Source organism: Zeus faber (genome assembly GCF_960531495.2).
Source record: "Zeus faber genome assembly, chromosome: 3".
In the NCBI taxonomy this organism is placed as follows: Eukaryota; Metazoa; Chordata; class Actinopteri; order Zeiformes; family Zeidae; genus Zeus; species Zeus faber.
In genome coordinates, this window is record NC_137190.1 from 15479297 (window position 1) to 15500218 (window position 20922).

Sequence of the window (20922 nt, forward strand, 5' to 3'; positions counted from 1 at the left end):
CGTCTGTACGCAAACACGAATCCCACAGCAGAGGGAGGTTTGTACACATTTTGGATTACGAGAAGATCCGATGGCGGCGTTAACACAATACGAACCTGCCGCTGACCGCAAACATACACGTGTGGCTGGCAAGTAGAAGTCAGTGACCTCTGAACCGCCGCCTCTTCCCTTTGGGAGCAGGCGAAAGCAGCCGAGCGTTGATCAAATAGATGAAGCCACAATAATAATCAAAATAACTGGTGTATTTCAATTTATTTAGTTATTTGGGTTTTTTTTTTTCCTGTTTTAAGGTTCGCGGGAAACATTCACATTCGTCCGAACGGGCGATAAAGGTCTCGAAGGTAATGAGCCGTCAAACCCCCTCCTCGAACCGTTTCGCGTTAGTGATCAGCGGTCTATTAGTCATGCCTGCTGAAGTTTGCTTCTGTCAGCCATTGGTGCCATAGGGCGAGTGGTTCTTGGTTTCCGCACATCTCCACCGGGGTCACCTTTTCTTTTCGCCCTCTCCCTCAGCCGCGCCTTCTCCGTGTTTCTATTTACTGCACCGGGATCTTTCAGCTGGTCCGAGATAATTTCGTGTCGTCAGCGCGCGGTTGCCCGGGCTGGCCAGCTATCGATCGACCGGCAGGTGATAGTGACAGGCGGGCTGGCGGTGGCGATAAGAGATACCCTGGGGATACGGGAGAAATGTCGACTGTCAGACACAGATAGAAGTGACAATAACTGTCGAAACCAAACCATGTAACCGCGGCCCGCCTGTTTTTGGGGCGTGTTCGCCAGACAGATACTTGGTTCCCATCGGTAGCTGTGGTTACTGGTTTCTCCCCCAGCATGTGTGTGACCGCGGGGACGCTCCGCGTTCACTGGACTTCCCTGTTTCAGAAACGGCTGTTTTCATGACGACCGGTGCCGCCGTATTTAAAACCGCCCCGTGTGTTTTGTGGACCCGACCGATCGTCGGCAACGGACAATGGGACTTCTAGTAGACATGTCCAGATGCATGCAGTTGTTAAAACGCAAGCTGGTCCACTCCGGTGTTCCCAGGTGTCTGGTGCTGGAGATCGGCCAGAGCCCGAAGAGCGCGACCACCGGAAGAAAGCCGCTGGACCGTCTTCTATTCGGCCACAGGGCCGGCGTGTCAGTGCTGCCGTACTACTCACTCGGAGTTTTCTCTCCAGGTTGTAAGAGGACACACCGTTCCCTCACACTGCCACGGAACGTCACCCACACATGTGTGGCGTACAGCAGCTCTGCGGTGGACGCGCAGAAAAGAACCGGTCTGAAGAAGCCGGAAGAAGATGGGGACCAAACGTCGAAAACCGTCCCGTTGGAAGATGTGAAAAGAATTCTGCAACTGGCTCATCCTGAGCGGGTGAGCCTGGCAGGTAAAGCTCCCTTCTGATGCCCCCACGGCCTTGATGCTTTCCTGCCCATCTCTTATCAAGCATATCCCACATGCCATCTCACTTATGGTCACGCAATTGTGTCCCAATCTATACAGTCCTTGTGTATTTCCCCACTGTACATATTCAGAAGGACATATGCTTTATTGATTCCCATGGGCAGTGGTCAGCCACAGCACAGCGCCAAGGGACCAACTCCAGGCCCAGATCCAATGGCTTGGTCAGGGGCGTCGGCAGGGGTGTCTAACCCTGACATGCATGTCTTTAGGGCGGGAGGAAACTGGAGCTGTGAGGCAGCGGTGCTAACCGCAACCATTTTTTTGAGCGTGGGTTTCACACTGTAAACCACAACTTCCAGTTAGTCAAAGATAGCTATTACCCGAGTAGGGCTTGTATCTTTGCCTCGTGGTATTTTGAAACTCTTTTTTTTCTTCCTTTTATCCATGCCAGCTGCAGTTGGCTTCCTGGCTGCTTCTAGTGCAGTGACCATGTCAGCTCCGTTTTTCCTGGGTCGAGTTATCGACACCATATACACCACTGGAACAGACGCTGACGCGATGGCGGCTTCCCTGACATCATTGTGTATTATGTTGACGGGAGTGTTCCTCTGCGGTGGAGCTGCCAATGCAGCCAGAGTTTACCTCATGCAGACCTCAGGTGAGATGAAACTAGCTGCACATGTATGATAGTTAGGATCTGTAAAAAAACAACAAAAAAAACACACACCTGACCTTGTACCAAACTAAGTTATGAACAACCTTCCCACAGACAGATACAGCAGATCATAATAACAGCCAGACTACTGTTTCAAACCAAGTCAGCAGACTATGAACAACAGGAGTAAGCGAGAAACTTTTATGGATTCTATGTCTTAAACTAATAATAGACTTCTGTCTTCATCCCTGTCCAGGCCAACAGATCGTTCGGAATCTCCGAGCTTCTCTATTTTCTTCCATCCTGAGACAGGAAGTGGCCTTCTTTGACCGATCTCGTACGGGGGAGCTCATCAACCGCCTCTCTGCCGACACCACATTGGTCGGCCGCTCCATCACAGACAACCTGTCAGACGGTCTGAGAGCTGCTGCCCAGGCAGCTGCTGGTGTCAGCATGATGGTAAGAGAGGGTAGATTTGCCCCTTGCTGTATTTGAAAGGTGGTGTCTGAGTGTTTTCACCTCGGATCCCTAAAGAAAGATAAAATAGCATCGTCCTTGATGTAATTTCAGGACAGACTCTTTTCCTTGCTCCCTTTTGATTGAGGTTAGTCTGCAGGATCAGTAACAGTGTTGTGTCTTTATAGCTGGTAGGGTTTCCTTCTTTCTTCAAATACACTCTTTCAGGGTAAATGTCTCTCGATAGGGTTGTATAACCTGGTTCTCCGGGTGCGAAGCAGGTATAAAAAAACAAATTTAAATTGTGTGCTATGCATATCCGAACCAGTCATTAGAATAACTGTCATTCCAAATAAATGTTTGCTCAGGGACAGTACACCAAATAGTAAACTAAAACAAATTTAAAAAAATAAAATAATAAAGTAATCTAAATTCTACTTTGTTGTTTCTTGAATTTAATTTGTCTTTTTGTTTTAATTTCCTTTCTCTGCTGATCTTTCAGTTCGCCCATTCTTCTTAACACATCTGTTCCCGTGTCGAGACATCTCTGATTTACAACAAATTCTCTGTCTCACCCTCTTTCCTTTCAGTTCTATGTCTCTCCGACTCTAGCAGCATTTGTTTTGTTGGTTGTGCCTCCCATGGCCGGACTCGCTGTGGTCTACGGCCGATACCTGCGCGCTATCTCCAAACGCACACAAGATGCACTGGCAGAGGCCACGCAGGTACCAGGCCACACATTCAAAAAAGCAGCAGGGAGTCGGACAGTACTAGTAAAATGCTCAACAGAATGACCTGATTGGACAGTATTTGTGGGTATGACAATTAAAAAAAAAACATGATTATGGCATGAAAGTCTGTGCAGACATATCTTCTTTTTTTTTTTTCTTTAATAGATGATATCTAACATTGGTCAACAGATTAAATGAAGTCCAGTAAACGAAGATGTAAAGATTTGGGGTCATTAGGTTAAAAAGCCCTTCACGCAGAGTGCAGGCAAAGTGGAGGAAATGATCTGCCATTTAAAAAAAAAAAAAAAAAAAAAAAGTTTTTTACTCCTTAATTGCATAATGTTCTTGTGTGTTGTCCCAGTTGGCGGAGGAGCGTATCAGTAACATGCGAACAGTCAGGGCCTTTGGTAAAGAACTATCAGAGGTGAACAGATACACACAGAAGACCGACCATGTCCTCAGCCTGGCGAGAAAGGAGGCTCTGCTCAGAGCTGGATTTTTTGGAGCAGTAAGTCGTGTGTGTGTGTGTGTGTGTGTGTGTGTGTGTGTGTGTGTGTGTGTGTGTGTGTGTGTGTGTGTGTGTGTGTGTGTGTGTGTGTGTGTGTGTGTGTGTGTGTGTGTGACAGGAGTGACCGTTTATTGCATCTTCGGTTGCCAGTGTTACAAAGGTTCTGGTACGTCTGTGGCCTGCTGGTGATGCAAAGTTCCAAGAAGTTAGTTCTGCTTTAAAGTGCACTGTATCAGGCTTCTCAACTATCGCTATTTTGCCATACTGTACGCAGCTGCACTAAACCAACCTCCATATGAAGTTGTTTTGCTGTGCTGCACCTCAGAATACTTATGAAAAAGAAAACAAACTAAAATATGTATTTGTTCATAATGTTGGATAAATCAAGAGTACATCACATCGAGTCTCTACCTTACATTTGTATTGTATCTATATCCTGTGATACTGTATCGGGAGCGACAGGTTAGTGTAGATAGACTGCATGAAGATTTCGGCCATTATTAGGAGATATAAACGGGATGTCTGCTGCCAGATGAATATATCCCGGTCTGGTGAGACTTTGGCATCTGGTTCGCCCTGGCAACGCTTCTTCCGGCTCCAGATGAAGACTATAGGGCCACAATCCAATGCTCTAACTTTAACACGGTTTAACTTCCTTGTGTAACTAGAAATACCTGATCGTAACCTCCATAAAGACTAGTCGGAACTGAGCCAGGTCCGGCGTTAACGTGTTGTTTTGCCTCTGTGTGTTTGTGTGTCAGACAGGTCTGAGTGGGAATGTAATGATACTGTCGGTGCTGTACAAAGGGGGTCTGCTGATGGCTACCCAGCATTTGACAGTGGGAGAGCTCTCCTGCTTCCTCATGTACACTTTCTGGGTGGGCGTCAGCATTGCAGGTAGCACACAGACACATACACACACACACACACACACACACACACACACACACACACACACACACACAAACAAATTATACACATACATGTACATACATCATTAGAGCCAAATATACTTTAATAAACATGCATTCCATACTGATATATTTTATACCATTTTTTTCATGTTTACATTTCTATATTTTTTTATTGGTCTTACTGAATTTGATCTCTAAATGTATGGTTCAATTTCTCGTGAAATCCGATGCATTAGGTCTAAGTACCTTCTACTCTGAGCTCATGAAGGGTTTTGGAGCAGGCACCAGACTATGGGAGCTGATGGATCGAAAACCTGAGTTCCCTTTAAACGGTCAGTACATTTTTATTTATTTTTTTCCTTTTGAATTATGCCTCAAAACTGCACTGTCGTTCCTGAGGTTGTGTTAGGTTCTCTGTAGAGTGTAACGTCAGAAACATTCTTAAGGTGATACTGAGCAAGACATAAGAGTTTTCTTCTCATGCAGACCGCTGTTCGTTTGGATTCCTAATCCATGCAGTGCTGTTTGTAATTCTCCAGAAATTTTCTTCCTTCAACATATTTAACATGCTACTGTTGATTTATTTTAAATCTAGACTTTGACTTGTGGATTTACTCTCTTGTTTAAATAAGGGTGTTTGCAGTAACCTTACCTTATTTACATTATGATCGACTCTCTTCCTCCCTCTCTCCTTCTTCGCAGAGGGCCTAGTCATTCCGCCAGAGCGGTTGAATGGCCGTCTGGAGTTCTGCGACGTCTCCTTCTCCTACCCCACCCGTAAGGAGGCTCCCATCTTCCACAACCTCAACCTTCTGGTACCAGCTGGTTCTGTCATGGCTGTGGTGGGATCCAGCGGCTCAGGGAAATCCACCCTGGTGTCTCTGTTGCTCAGGCTCTATGACCCAGATGCTGGTAAGGGTCAAAGAGTGTTCTTTGTTTTTATGGTCCCTCTTTCGACGTTTCCTAATGCTTTAATTACATGTAAGTCAAAGCCCTGAGGATAAGGTCCCCTCCCTCTCCTCCTTCAGGTCACATCACCATAGATGGGGAAGATGTGAGGAGTCTAAATCCCTATTGGCTGAGAAGTCACATTGGAACTGTCAGTCAGGTAAAGTAAATGTTTTGAGATAGCCTTTAAATAACTATACACAACAGCCACCAGATGGCATTAATTATAACTAGGTACCTTTTGATAGATACAGTGTTAAAGCAACACTATGTAGCTTTTTTTACCTTAAAATAACAGCTTCAAAAATCATTTTGATGGTACACTGACTTGTAATATGGGGAATGGCACCTCTTTCATTCCAACCCACCCCCCGAACGTCTGTTCTTGTACGATGTAACTTCTGTGTTCGGCAAGTGGAAAAGTGTGTTACGCTTTGCGGCACTACTGTACATGTACTTGCTTGATGTTTGGCCCAGGTAATTACAGTAAAGGTTTTTTGCTTGGAAAAATTTATCAAAAATAAAAATAAAAAACATAAATTATAAACTTGCCGGTCAAAATGTCCGATAATAATGCTCATACAAAATGTAGCCGCCCAACCCCCCGGCGGCTTGGATGAGACACGGCAGTGCTGCACCCAGCACCGTACCTCAGCCACGCGTGCCGGGCCTCACTGTCATTGCGTCACAGGGTTTGTTTCACCCTCTGACTTACGCGTGTGAGCCGATCTGCCAAGCCGAGCACATCTGGTACCTTTACCGGTAGCAGGGGGCCCCCGTCCCTCCCCACGCGCCCTCTCTCCCTGCGGCTCCGGGGAGCAGCAAGGTCCGTGCAAGCGGCGCTGTAACCTAGGTGTACGTTATATTTGCGTTTGTAACATAGTGTTATTGAAACGTGACCGATAAGGTTAAACTTTGTCTGGTAAAATAAATTATTTTCGGACCAAGTTTTACAACAGCAATGTCAAAGTGCAGTTGCACTCAGAAACTGTAGGGGCGCTAAATACCAAAAGTTGCTTTAATGGTACTGTATACGCTAATATACTACACCTCCCAATGTGAGATAAGTCTGCCACCACATTGTTGTGGGACCACACATCACTGTGGGACAAGGATGATTTTTTTTACTTTCATAGGCCAACCTGAAAGAAGAGTCAACTTTGACTGAAAGTTAGCCTGAAGGTTAACTATTGTTGGGGCCTCCATGAATGATTGACTTCGCCCGGTTTTGTTTTTCTTGAGGACAGGATAAGTCAAGTTACCCATCGAAGTTTTAGAACGTTTATCTCGGGACCAATCAGGTCTCCCGACTGCCCCTTCCATACTTATCTGTAACCTGGGAGTTACCTTGACCAAAATTGCTCCCAGTATCCTTTTAGAAGCGATTTTAAAGTCCTCTAAAGCCCCATTCAAAGCTTTTATAGTTTTAGGACCGGCCTACATTCCAACAAGAGCCCTAAGATCTTCTACTGCTGGCTTGTGAGAAGTACACACAATGAAGATTTTGTAAACTGCTTTGGAGGCCTGTCTGAAATCTCCCGCCTGTCGCCTCCATCTTGTGTTGATACTTAAAAAGGTTGACCACATAAAAAATGATGTATTATTCCGTCTCTCTGACTTCATGGCTTCCCTTTCCTTTACGTCCCGCCAGGAGCCAGTGCTGTTCTCTTGCTCCATCAGAGATAACATCGCATACGGTGCGGTGGACCCGGACGCAGTGGCCGCAGAGGACGTCTACAGGGCAGCCAGAGTGGCTAACGCTTATGAGTTCATACAGGCTTTCCCTAAAGGCTTTGACACAGTGGTGGGGGAGAAGGGAGTGCTGCTGTCAGGTGGGAGGCACATTCCAATAACTCTTTCAGAACATTCAACACCTCTCTGCACTGAAATATTGCATCTCCACCTGTGACCTTCCTGTAAGCGAAAAATTAATGGCTGAAGTTGCTATTGATAACTATACATTTAAAGAGAAAAAACAAAAAAGGGTACTGTGTATTTGGATCTGTGCTGGATGTGAATATAATGTAACCTATTCTAAAGGAGGTGCGTTGTTTCAATGTGATTTTTTAGAAATATTTTTGTGCTGTTTTGTATTGAAGTCAACATCTTGTCTCTCTGTCCAGGGGGTCAGAAACAGAGGATAGCCATTGCTAGAGCTGTGCTGAAGGTAACACCAGCCATTTACTGTCACACTACCAGACAAACCCTGGTTTGATCGCACTTTTCACTGCGCAGAAGTCGTCTTACTGGGCTGGGTACCGTTAAAAGTGGATCTTGCTAAAGCGCGGACAAACATAAAAACATCTGCTCTGGTTATTGATCCGAAAGACAAAAGCCAGTGTAAGATTAAAAATTTGAGGAACTGTATTCAGAATTAAATTGTTTGGTTAAATCTGAAATGATAACATATACTGTATGATCAAAACGTTCCTGCTTTTTTTTTTTTTTTCTCCTCAGAACCCAAAGATCCTACTTTTAGATGAGGCTACCAGGTGGGTAAGAGGGACAGCTACGTCAGACTTAATTCTGAGTAGTTAAGCATTAGTTGGGGCGGGGGCAGGGGGTTATTCAATGCTTGTTTTAAAATATTGTGGTCATGGACATAAAATCCCATTTACAAACCTCTCCTCAGTGCGTTGGATTCGGAGAATGAGTTCCTGGTCCAAGAGGCCTTGGAGCGTCTGATGGAAGGTAAGTCGAAGGGAGGAAATCACCTCTTTCATACTTTCATTCCCCTCGACCAGAGTTGCTGTGATTTCCTTTTGTCCCTCCTTTTCCAAAGGCCGGACGGTGGTGATCATTGCCCACCGCCTCTCCACCATCCAGAACGCTGATGCGGTGGCCGTGCTGGACCAGCGCCACATAGTGGAGTGCGGAAGGCACACGGAGCTGCTCGGCAACAGGCAGGGACTGTTCAGGAAGCTGATGGAGAAACAGGCTTTCCTTCAGGAAGAACAGAAACAGGCGCTGAGATGAGGAGGCGAGGGAGGAGAGGAGGCGAGGGAGGAGAGGAGGCGAGGGGGGAGGGGAACCTGAGAAAGGGGTTTGAGAAGGATTGTCAACTCAATGAAAAGAGGTAGATGGAGGACAAAGTGAGGAGGTGGGTCACAATTGAGAAAAGAAAAGGCCTTTTTTGTTTTCGAGGAGAAGAAACATTAAAGAGCGGGAGGAGAAAAAGGACTCTATGGGGTAGTCTTGGCCTACTTCTCACTTCACTTGTCTGTACCACTGATGAAGTAACCAGCATCACACCGGTCTTTGTTGGAAACTACCACAAAGGATTGACCAGTCAGTTTCCATAAGGTGTTTGCTTTAAAAAAAAAATTATACACTCCGAGCCAGAGGGAAATAGTAAAAGTGAAATTCAACAAGTGAAGAACATATATATGATGGTAAATTGATTACTAGAACTTGCAGCGACTACTAGTCAAGTTTGGACCATAAGCTACCTATCAACATGTTTATCATGTGACATACATTTGAACGTCTTGAAGAGAGTCCTTTGTGTGGTGTCCATAGTTGCACTATCTGATAGTTAACCTACTCTGCCAGTTGTCCCGACGAAACGAAAAAGCCCCAGGCACAGTATCACAGTGACTATAATGCAGGAATTGCATTGAATGTTATGGTTTGGCATCACATATTTATTTTTGTTCACACTAAAAATAGTCCAACGTGGCATATGTACAACCCTGCTAAATATCCTCTTTTTTTTTTTTTTTGTATCGAAAGACTAAGAAAAAAATTGACCTTTGACTGTTTTGGCCTGTGCTCGACAGCCTTCTTCAGGAGGTTTCACAGTTGTTGAAGTGACGTATCCCGCCAGGTGACCCTAAGTCTGCCTCCCTGCAGCTCATGTTGCCTGGCAGCTTTGGCAGATTGGTATTCTAGGTGTGGGGTTGATATTTGGCTCCCTCATCCTGGCTTTCTGTCAACTGGCCCTATTTCTGGATTTTGATGGACTCCCTAATCTAACACTGGTATCTGTTGCGCAAGAGTCTTGCTCCCTTGCCATCTCCAAGTTGTTGGTTTAATGTTGAAAATCCTTGATTTGGGGTTTTTCCATCTGGTAAATTCATTCATTTTTTTCAGTCTTTTATACAGTATGTTTATCCTGTCTTTCGATACAAATCTGACTTTTACTGCAGTTCAAAAAGTAGGTGAATCGTTCCAAAAATCCCTGCTATATACATTGTTTTTGTAGCTGTAAAAAAAAAAAAAAAAAAAATATATATATATATATATATATATATATATATATATATATATATATATATATATATATATATATATATATATATATATATATATTTTTTTTTTTTTTGTAAAAATGTTAACTTGAAGCTTCAAAAGAATGGGAATGAATGAATGAATTTGGATGGGAAACAATGTGAAGTGATGGAGATAAAGAAGCGTTAAAACAGTGTCCACTACAGCATCCTGTTCATTTTAAAGATTTTACCAGCTTAACAGAACTATTGGAAGTTGAAAAATGTCAGATTGCCACCATTTACCAATTTTCTTTTGGGGAAAATGTCCTTCAGATGCTCGTCAGGCTTCATGTTTCTATCGATTTCCCTCAAATTCACCTGCCCCGCCTCAGAGTCGTGAAATCAACGCGACATAACCACATTGTGCTGCTTTGCTTTTATCGTGATTCTTGTGTGTGTGTGTGTGTGTGTGTGTGTGTGTGGATTGTTTTTTTTTGTTTTGGTTTTTTTTCTTGTGGTGGGTGTAATGGATTGCCATCTAAAGGTAATAGACATGTTTCTGTTCAAGAATTATGCAGGAGTAATAATCAAAGCCAGTTAGAAGCGTTGGTATGTACGTGCATTCTTTCACTATTGTGTAGTGGTCTCCATTCAGTAACTATTGTGAGCAGTTTCCCTCTGCACGTTTTTTTGGTTTTTTTTCTCCAACACTGTGGCAGTGGCTACACTCAATTCTCAGCCTGTCTGTATAACAATGTCCTGTATCTAAACAACTATTATTATTGAGAGCACATGTGAGCTCTTAAGTATTCCCTTGGCTGTAAAACAAACAAAGAAGCAACTTTTTCGGTTTACATGTTTACATTAGGTGAATGTCAATATGCACAACATATTAGGCTAAGTGGAATTTCAAACTCTCAAATGCTGTAGTTTCCTTTAAATATTTTACCAGGAAGTCATGACGGCCATCAGTTAATATTTAGCTCTGATCCCCTAAGTAACCACATTTCATGCGATATTGTGGTATTTTATTTTATTTGCTAAACTTGCATATTTGTTTGCAATGGTACATTTATTTTTCTTGTATTTCAAAACATGACTTATTGTTTGTGCTATGATTGTCGTTGTGTATAGAGTTCTCATTGTGTTTGACAATCACCTGGATGGGTTTCATTCCTTTGACCTTTTTTAAAACAAGGTCAAACCCTGGAAAAAAAAAGCAGTGGGGATTATCGATTACAGGGAATAAATCAAGACAATGTTCTATAGATGAGGAACAAAAATGATCAGGGAAACAGTCCTCATAGCTGCCCGTTGGAGTTTCTTTATTATGTCATCAATGTATAATAATAATAATAATAATAATAATAATCACCTTTTGGTTACACAAAGTAAGAAGCTGCATATTGTATGTTCAGTTGTTTGACCAGATGTGATGCTATCCCATTTGGTGTTTTTATGATTGATTTCTTTTATCGAAGGGGCAAACATAGAAACATATTCCTGAAGTCACCTGGAAATGACCCAGACTTGAATTCCCTGCAGCTGACTCCGGCATCTCACTGGAAGTATAGTTGGTTGTACTATGAAGGACACTGTCACATATTTGCGGCTGTTATTGAATGACTTCTGAATTTATGACCCTATTGTTTTTGTAGTTTTGTGCGTGCTAAATTATTAGTCTTGAATATAATAATAATAATGTGATATATTGATTTTTTTTTTTTTATAGAAAAAACATTGAACTTCCGATCCATGGGCGGAGCTAAAACATGGCGGGACTTTTACTTTCTGGACCTTGAGTTTTCAACCTCTGGGTTATAGAGGCCTGAGCTTTCAAGAGAACCTCAAACTGAGGCCTGCGCCTTGATGAGTTGGTCATCGCCAGTATCCTCCCTGTGTAGGCTCAGTCTAAACCGGCACGATCAGTCTGCTGTCAGGATGTTATGTTGGGGATCACTTAAGTGTCTTATCCAGTACATGAAAAGGGCTATTTCGTAAGTAACCTTCCCTCGGTCACTGCATTCTAGCAGACTGACAGGGGGTGGTGCTGTGGTCTCACACAGCCGGACCTTCGTTCAGAACCACATCTGGGCTCAATACCCTTTCATTCCATCAAATAAACATGAACAATGAAATTGCACATGCTTCAAAGAGATCTCATAGAAAACCCCAATGGAGTTTGCCATTGTGAGCCATTCTCAGTGTGTGGCATTGCCAGCAACAAAGTGCTATGTATCCGTTCGATGGGTTGAATGAATTTAACTTTTTTTTAGCTCGCATGTAATGATGCTGTCAAGGTTACATACTGTAGATAATGAAATGCTTGTATAGAATGGAATACCAGAGGATTTCAGCTTTAATACATCTTAGTTCCAGTCCAGTGTCTCCATTAGACTGTTTGATTGTATAAACATTAAACCGCTGGCTCTAATGGCAAAGGAAACACAGGGATCCCACAGTCAAAGTCGTATTATAATTTAAAGGCCACAGAGGGATGGATTACCTTAGCTGTACTTAAACTAACTTGACTCTTCTAGCAGTGCCAGCAGTTGTGTGGTGGGGCTTCCAGGGCTAATGGCTTGGCCTGTGGAGCTGGGCAGGTGCTGCCTGGGGCTGCATGGGTTTCCATTTACAACTCCATGTGTTGCAGTGTCACACACTTTAAAACACACCGTACTATTTGAGGAACTTTGTGAACAGAGGTTCGGAGCCTTTCCGCACACGGGACAGACCGTCCTAAGCCACAGCAAATTATTAATTGTTCATAATCATCAGAGGTGGTCTATAATGAACATATGTGGGGTTAGAAAATTCATTGTGTGGCTCAGCGTGGACCCCAATGATATACAGTACCGTTGTTTTTCGAAAATTTAGAGACAACACACAAGGTCACACTACAGCCAGGGTCGAGGAATACCACGGAGGGTAGCTCACTGTTTTTAAAATACCAAAGACGATTGAGCGGACTCAAACTAAAACCGTCTCAACAGTCTCGTGAGTCAAGAAAAAAAAGAATAGACGAGTCAATATGAGGCATCACAGACAGTTACAATAAACTACAATAATGAGAGATTCAGCAGGAAATTGTCACTGGTCACACGTCCTTCGTCTCCCCTTGCCCACAAGCAAGAAACGCAACCAGCAAAACACGTACTGAACAAAGCTGACCAAGATAAACAGTGTCAGGTCCTACATATGCCCTCGTGCCTCTTTCTTCTCTGTTCATGTCCACTTGATGGAAAAAAAAAAAGGGGTCTGCTATAGCTGTCAATATAGAGATATCACTTTAAATAGCTGGAGAGAAAGAAGCCCCACTTTTATCTTCCTCTGCTTGTTGTATGATCACCGAGATAGAAAACCACTAGAATCCGCAGTAACCCCTTCTACATGGTTTCCTCGTCCCACATTTTGGAGCAGACCACTTCACTAGTTTTACCAGTTCCAATAACATTCCCTGATATATCTCTTTCCTGAATTTGCTGGCGCCACTGCAAGTCCTACTGTAGATGAAAACGATCTGACCAATCCTGAAGTGAAGGGACACGCCCCACACACTTTAAAAAATAGGAAAACTCAATGAGCCGCGGCGTAACCGAATCATTCTGTTTTCTTTTCCTCTTCACATGCCTCCCTAAAATTGCATTAGTTCAAAGAAGTCCGAAATTGTTTTTCACCTGTCCCTCCAATCGCCGCCATAATATCTTAAAAAAAAAATGTCATCAAAAACATTCGGCAGCAGGTTTAAACACTGGCCACTATGAAAGCTGTCAGTGTTGTGTCTCTCCTTTCAGCTGGCTGCATGTCTTCTAAGAAGCCACACTCCTCTTCTACCACCTGCTCATCATACCCCTTCACCTCCTCTCTCTCCCTCTCTCTCCCCCTCTCTCTCTCTCTCTTTCTCTCAGCCTCCTAAGCTCCCCCCTCCCTCTTGGCCCCTTTGACCTTCCCTCACGCCCTCCCCACCCCAACAACTGCCAACCCATATACAATTTAGGTATTTTGCAGGCACGCTTATCCAGAATGGCTCACAACAAGTGCATAAAAGTAGCTCGTCGGTGGCATGCATATCCCCGACTCCTCCTTCGCGGACACACTCTCACTCCTTCGCTTGGCACTCCTCCCTCTTTCTCCCCTACAGTATCTATCCCCCTTCCACACATATGGTTAATGAAGCCCTATCAACCTATCAATTATATTTGGAGAGCTTTTCTTGCACAGGATCGCAAACCTGCCTCAGTGATCTGGGTCTGGTCTCATCATTCAACATTACCTTTTTTCTTTTTTTTTCTTGCAAGGCCTCGGCCTCCTCCTCATATTAAGTGGCTATATGCTCAGGCACTTTGCACTAATAATTGTATTCACTGGTGCTGGTCTGAATCAAGCTTGTGAGTCTTTCAAAGTGAAGTTTTCTGGGTAAATTCTGCCTTATGGCAATAATACACAACAACAATAATAGTAATAATAATAGGGGGACAATTACATGGATTTGATTTGGATATAAACATTGATTAAAATAAATAAATAATATTTTTTGCATTACTCTTTCCAAATTATTTTCATTTAATTATTTCATTATCTCATAAAACCTGATTATACACAACACACTATGACTATGGTCTGATTTTGACTTATTCTCCATTGAGTGTCTTTTAATAACCACATTGGCCAAATACAGTATATACTGTATATTGCCATGTCCTGGGTAGTTGCCAGAGGTGTTACTTTTCAACCTTCTCTTTTTTTCCCTTCGGCTCTCCATGCCTCCATATCTTGTGTCTACAAATCCTTAATTCTCCACAATCTCTGCCTCTGCCACACATCATCATCCTGCCTTCCTTAGGGTTTATTATAAGCTCCTTGGTACCTCCCACACCCCTGCGCTCCAGCCTGGACCCCAGACCCCAACGCACGCATGCACGTCTGCACACTGTAGTTCTTACTCTGTGGCTCACTCATAAAACACACAAACACATGAACACACCGGACAACCTCAGCCCTTGGACTTATAATTAATTCAGCTCCTTCTGTAAGAACAGTAGTGTCTTCAGATACGTTTTCAGCTGTCACCTCGTGATTTTATTTTTTTGTAGTGTTTTTTTGTTTTTACTATTTATACCTGTATCATACCTGTATGAATAAAGTTAAAAAAAAAAATGCAGTCAAAAAGTGAGATTTTTAAAAAGAATGTCATAATGTCTGATTTTAATATCAATAACCTCCATGTCCTTAATTATGCAATCTAAAAGTAAGTTATTACGTGGTTACTCAGTGTTATTGAAAGAGACTTTGCAACCTTGAAGTGCAATGGAGCAAATACCTGACGATTCAGAAATTGTAATTGTGTGTGGCAGTCTGTTTCAGGTGCAAAATTCTCACCTGAGCACGCACCAATTAAGTTAAATAATTAAGTAGTGAGGGAGCTATAAAAGCAATTCTTCGTTTGACTATTGGCCATTGCATATCAATTATTATAGCTGGACCCCAGATTTGGACCCCATGTGGCCTAAATCTGTTCAGATGAGAGCAGCATTTTGTGCCCAGTGGCACCAAAGCCATAACCCTGCTTGGTAGCAACTGGCGTCTTCCGCAGGAACCCCGAGGCCCGCGCGCTCCTTATACGGCCCTCGAGGTGGGACCGCGGGGGGCGTGGGGCGTCCGCGTGGGGAGGTCAAAGCCGCAGTGCCATATAAGGCGCGCGCTCGTCTCCCTCCTGGAAAACCTCGTCGGGAGCGCGCGTAACGGGTCTCACGCCCCCCCGCGACTGAGACAACCGCCCCCGCCGCCCCCGCCGCCCCCGCCGCGCCACCACGCCCCGCTGTCACCCTCGGCCCCGTCAACGGCCTAATATGGCAGAGGGTCGGGATGGGGGCCAGGGCCTGGGCGCTGTGAATGGCAGCGGGCGGGTATATAAGGGGCAGCGGCGGCAGGGAAGGTTGTAGCTGGTTCACTAGCAGCATTGCTTTGGTCTTTCTCTCTCCAAGCCGCCGAGACACTCCCCAGGTAAGAGACCCGCCGGGGCCAGCTCGCACTGCAGGAGGAGCGCCCATGGGAAACTCCGTTGGGGGAACAGGCTGAACGCGCTGTAGTGTGAAGGGTAGAAGCGAGGTGGAAGAGAAAGTTTATTAGTGGAGTGAAGGACTTTAACGGTGCTCTCTGAGTTACCGACCACGGGTGGTGTTGGATGGCTACTGGGTCTCCGTGTCCCAGGGCCGCGCTCCGAGCGCATCCCATCTTTCCAGTCTTTGGGAAGATTGAGACGCAGAGAGATGCGCACGGAAACAGGCGGACCAGGATGAGGGCTTGAGAAAACTTTATTTTCTTCCTGGATAGATCATTTGTTCTAGGAATTGAACTTATTACTGTATCAAATAAGTAACTAACTGTAAAACTATATTATTATTATTGAACTTATTGATCGTAGTCTTATAAATTCGGTTGATTTTATCTTCGGCGATAACGCGGTTCCCATGTTAACCTGGCGCACATTGTCCCAGACCATATCCACCTACATTTAGTGTCTATCTATACAGGTCGTTTTCCAAGTAAATAGACTCCAAAGGAAAGCAGTGATTTCAGGTACCATATTATGGGCTGTTCACTGACTTTTAGTAGGGTGGCAGGTGGAGTGCGCACAGCTCCGCTCGCGCGTAATGACCTGCCACTAACAGGCCTTGGTCACACCGAGCACTACAAGGGATAAGACAAGATCCAGAACAGAAATACTTTCAAAAAGACGTTTTTCGATTATTTTTCTCCATAGAACAGAGCGTGTCTATCGTATCGATTTCTATATTTATTTTGTCTCTCAGGCACCACCGCGGATCCTCGGTTAAGATATATCACATCGACCAATTTGCCGGTCGTCACATAGTACATTCGATTTACATGTATTCGAGCTTTTTCAGTTTTTTTCTTTTTCCAAAACACAAATCATTAGTATTTGGTGTTTAAAAATAAAGGTGCAACTTAGTGAAGTTATTTAACAGAAAAGTTCCACACACAAAAAAAAATAAACAACGCGACCAACGTTTCGTTTAGTTTCTGTCAGTGTGGCTTACATTCCGTTCACTCGCTTTCATGTTTCGTCTCCTCTGCTTTAGAAGCCATCATGTGTGACGACGATGAGACTACCGCCCTCGTGTGCGACAACGGCTCCGGCCTTGTGAAGGCTGGCTTCGCCGGAGACGATGCCCCCAGGGCCGTCTTCCCCTCCATCGTTGGCCGCCCCCGTCATCAGGTAAGCAGCGAATAACACCTAAAATGAAAAATATATTTGGCGAAATAGACACGGGTAGTATTGACACCTTATACAAAATGAGAATATGGGAATACATTTAAGCGATAGAGGTGTACCAAAAAGGTACTTACAGCATTGTTTACTATCGCGTGGACATTTAAGATGATGTAAGAAATATACATATTTGTAGAATATGCTAAATTAAAGTGTACTTAGAGCATATAATTATATTTAGTTTGCATATATTTAATCGACATTATCTGTCCTTTATACCAATTTATGCTGCGTTTTGGCATGTCAGCAATCATCACCTGTCCCCTCGGGTGTTTCTGGATCCCACACATTTCTCTTTCTTGCTCCCCAGGGTGTCATGGTCGGTATGGGTCAGAAGGACTCCTACGTCGGCGACGAGGCCCAGAGCAAGAGGGGTATCCTGACCCTGAAGTACCCCATTGAGCACGGCATCATCACCAACTGGGACGACATGGAGAAGATCTGGCACCACACCTTCTACAACGAGCTGAGAGTGGCCCCCGAGGAGCACCCCACCCTGCTCACTGAGGCCCCCCTGAACCCCAAGGCTAACCGTGAAAAGATGACCCAGATCATGTTTGAGACCTTCAACGTCCCCGCCATGTATGTGGCCATCCAGGCTGTGCTGTCCCTGTACGCCTCCGGCCGTACCACCGGTAAGACAATATTGAACAATAGAATAAAAAAACACGACATACTTCCAGGAATAATACATATGTTAATTAACAAGGAAAAGTTAAAAAAACACCATCATCACCAAGTTCATACACTAGCGCTTGTGCCACATAACGCACACTTTTACGCAAAGCCAGGGTCCTTCTTTAGCTAAGATAACCCTTTATTCACCTAGAAGGGGGATTCAGGGGGCTTTTTTATTCCGATTCTTGAATGTTTATTCCAACTGCTGGCTATACTTTACATCGGGTCATCCAAATACAGCATTTCTTAGTCGTGCTTTCAGGCAACAGTTTTACGCACAAGCTTTTACGCACGGAAGGACTCGTGAAGAAATTATTTTTTGTGTCTTGTGTTTTGTGTGTGAACCCTCTACTGAATTCCTCCGCCTTGCCTCTGCCCTGCAGGTATTGTGCTGGATGCTGGTGATGGTGTGACCCACAACGTCCCAGTCTATGAGGGTTACGCCCTGCCCCACGCCATCATGCGTCTGGACCTGGCTGGTCGCGATCTGACCGACTACCTGATGAAGATCCTGACAGAGCGTGGCTACTCTTTCGTTACCACCGGTGAGGACTCCTCTCTGCACCTAAAATCCACCAAAAAACAATTGACATACATTAGTAAAGTCATTATTAGTAAAAAATAATAACTTTTATTTTTTATCATTTATTATGGCACGGGACAATTGCAAATAGATTTTACATTATGAGGAGATACATTAACATAATACAAATACATGTGCGTTTGCATATAAGTCGCAGCAGCGTATGTAATTTACTATTTTCATGGATTATTATAGGTTAATTATAATGGATTATTACCTTTATTATGGTTTAATACATATAGATAACGCCACCCGATGATCGATGCCAATCCGTGCGCCACTTGGTGTTTAGTCCAGTGTCGGAATTGATTCCAAGAGACAGACTCGTTTCAATACGATAACTTGTCCCCAAACAGCTGAGCGTGAGATCGTGCGCGACATCAAGGAGAAGCTGTGCTATGTGGCTCTGGACTTCGAGAACGAGATGGCCACCGCCGCCTCCTCCTCCTCCCTGGAGAAGAGCTACGAGCTTCCCGACGGCCAGGTCATCACCATCGGTAACGAGAGGTTCCGTTGCCCCGAGACCCTCTTCCAGCCTTCCTTCATCGGTAAGTAACATGAAGGATGATCGGCATAACCGATCGATCGGTTTTGGTGTCAGCGGTCGGTCAGCGAAACCCCCATTGAAATAATCCTTCAACCCCACCAGGCATGGAGTCCGCCGGCATCCATGAGACCGCCTACAACAGCATCATGAAGTGCGACATTGACATCCGCAAGGACCTGTACGCCAACAACGTGCTCTCCGGTGGTACCACCATGTACCCTGGTATTGCTGACCGCATGCAGAAGGAGATCACCGCCCTGGCCCCCAGCACCATGAAGATCAAGGTAGATCACACACCCATGAAACAATCACACCAATTTACATAATAAATCCCATTATAACGGGGCCTTACCAGTGTCACTAACGCCTCACCCCCCACCCTCTTCCCCCAGATCATCGCTCCCCCCGAGAGGAAGTACTCTGTCTGGATCGGTGGCTCCATCCTGGCTTCCCTGTCCACCTTCCAGCAGATGTGGATCTCCAAGCAGGAGTACGACGAGGCAGGCCCCAGCATTGTCCACAGGAAGTGCTTCTAAATACTCCACCCTCTCTCTCTGCCATCTCCATCACCCTCACCATCGGCTTTCTGGAGATGCAGCGAGCAGAAGCAGGAGGAAGAGGAGGAGGAGGAGGAGGAGGACCGCCCTCTGCAGCACAGCGGCACCCTGCTGTCAACGGACTGTTTCTCTGCGCTGTTGACATGCATATGCAATGTTTTTTATCCTTTTAAAATCGGCATATATTGTTGCTGTCTGTTGTCTGTGTTGCACGGAGAACAAGCTGTGAAAAAACAACACTGAACCATGCATCCAACCCCAAAAAATTGAATAAAAAAAATCAAATAACAACATGTAGCCCAACACATGTGAATGTAAGTGTATATACATGACTATTAATAATTTATTAAAGTCCATTATTTGGTACTTTTCCACCCTGGTCTTTCTTCTAATATACGACAGAGGGTTAAATTCTCAATTTAAAAAAAGAAATCCTCTATAATGCCTCTATAAAGTGGCGCTTATATTCAAATCGACAACCTTCATAACATGAAACTAAACTCCAGGATTTAAACATTGGCCTTACCAAATAGTCAGGGATCATTGTTGAAGTCCGCCGACCCGACAAAAAGTCTGACAAAATCTCTAAAATATAATGGTATTGATAAGGTCAATAGTAACTGACAGTCCAGCCCATAATAACACAAACCGATCGAAAAGACTTGAAGGACTCCGATGGGGGGCGTTGAGCACGGTACAAAGTCGAATATGGACTCGATGAGGGGCGGGTGGGAAAGAGAATTATTGCTCACACTGAAGAGGAACAAGACGGGTGGCTCCACCACGTCCACGCAGCTGGTGCGGAGGTGTCCGGTGAAAAGCGAGCCCTCCATCAGCCGCCCACGAAGAGTCCAAAATTGACTTGGCAGGAATGTGCCAGGGCAGCAGCAGCAGCAGCAGCAGCAGCAGCTCTACTTTGTTTAGACCTGTTTGTGTGTGTGTGTGTGTGTGTGTGTGTGTGTGTGTGTGGATCAGTAGCACGGACATACGACACCCCGTCTCCAAATTCTGAACCGCCTGCCCCGACAAATGCCAAACCATCTTTAGACACAACCAGAGCCAAGTGCAGGTGGTGAGTGGGCCTTGTAGTGGGTATCGTGGGTGGTGGCGTGTCTTGGCCCCGCAGGTTTTACACGGAGAGTATTTGGCGACAATTCATGGTTAAAATAAATACGTAAAAAAACAAACAAAGTAATGAGTAATAAATAAATGATAGACGATAAAGAAACAAACAAATAAACAAATAAATACAGATCGATAAACAAATAAATAGATAGATAAATAGACGGACGGACGGAGGGACACAGACAGACAGACAGACATACATAGATAAATAAACAAATAAACAAATAAACAAATAGATAGATAGATAGATAGATAGATAGATAGATAGATAGATAGATAGATAGATAGATAGATAGATAGATAGATAGATAGA

The 20922-nt window shown here is 44.3% G+C and overlaps 2 protein-coding genes across 2 annotated transcripts; both read left to right on the forward strand.

Annotated features, from left to right (window-relative positions):
* Positions 1 to 693: 693 nt before the first annotated feature.
* Positions 694 to 8590, forward strand: abcb10 (ATP-binding cassette, sub-family B (MDR/TAP), member 10; the record flags this gene model as incomplete). The annotated part of the gene is made up of 14 exons (XM_079997129.1): positions 694 to 1385; positions 1854 to 2060; positions 2314 to 2516; positions 3104 to 3238; positions 3606 to 3752; positions 4514 to 4649; positions 4903 to 4998; positions 5369 to 5578; positions 5695 to 5774; positions 7266 to 7446; positions 7738 to 7781; positions 8072 to 8106; positions 8247 to 8305; positions 8397 to 8590. Exons 1-14 carry the CDS (start codon positions 971 to 973, stop codon positions 8588 to 8590), a joined length of 2142 nt encoding a protein of 713 aa, XP_079853255.1. The 5' UTR covers positions 694 to 970.
* A 7078-nt stretch (positions 8591 to 15668) lies between these two features.
* acta1b (actin alpha 1, skeletal muscle b) lies at positions 15669 to 19850 on the forward strand. The gene is made up of 7 exons (XM_079997493.1): positions 15669 to 15828; positions 16929 to 17065; positions 17430 to 17754; positions 18181 to 18342; positions 18737 to 18928; positions 19030 to 19211; positions 19320 to 19850. The coding sequence occupies exons 2-7, from the start codon at positions 16937 to 16939 to the stop codon at positions 19461 to 19463; spliced, it is 1134 nt and encodes a 377-aa protein (XP_079853619.1). The 5' UTR covers positions 15669 to 15828; positions 16929 to 16936; the 3' UTR covers positions 19464 to 19850.
* Positions 19851 to 20922: the final 1072 nt, after the last annotated feature.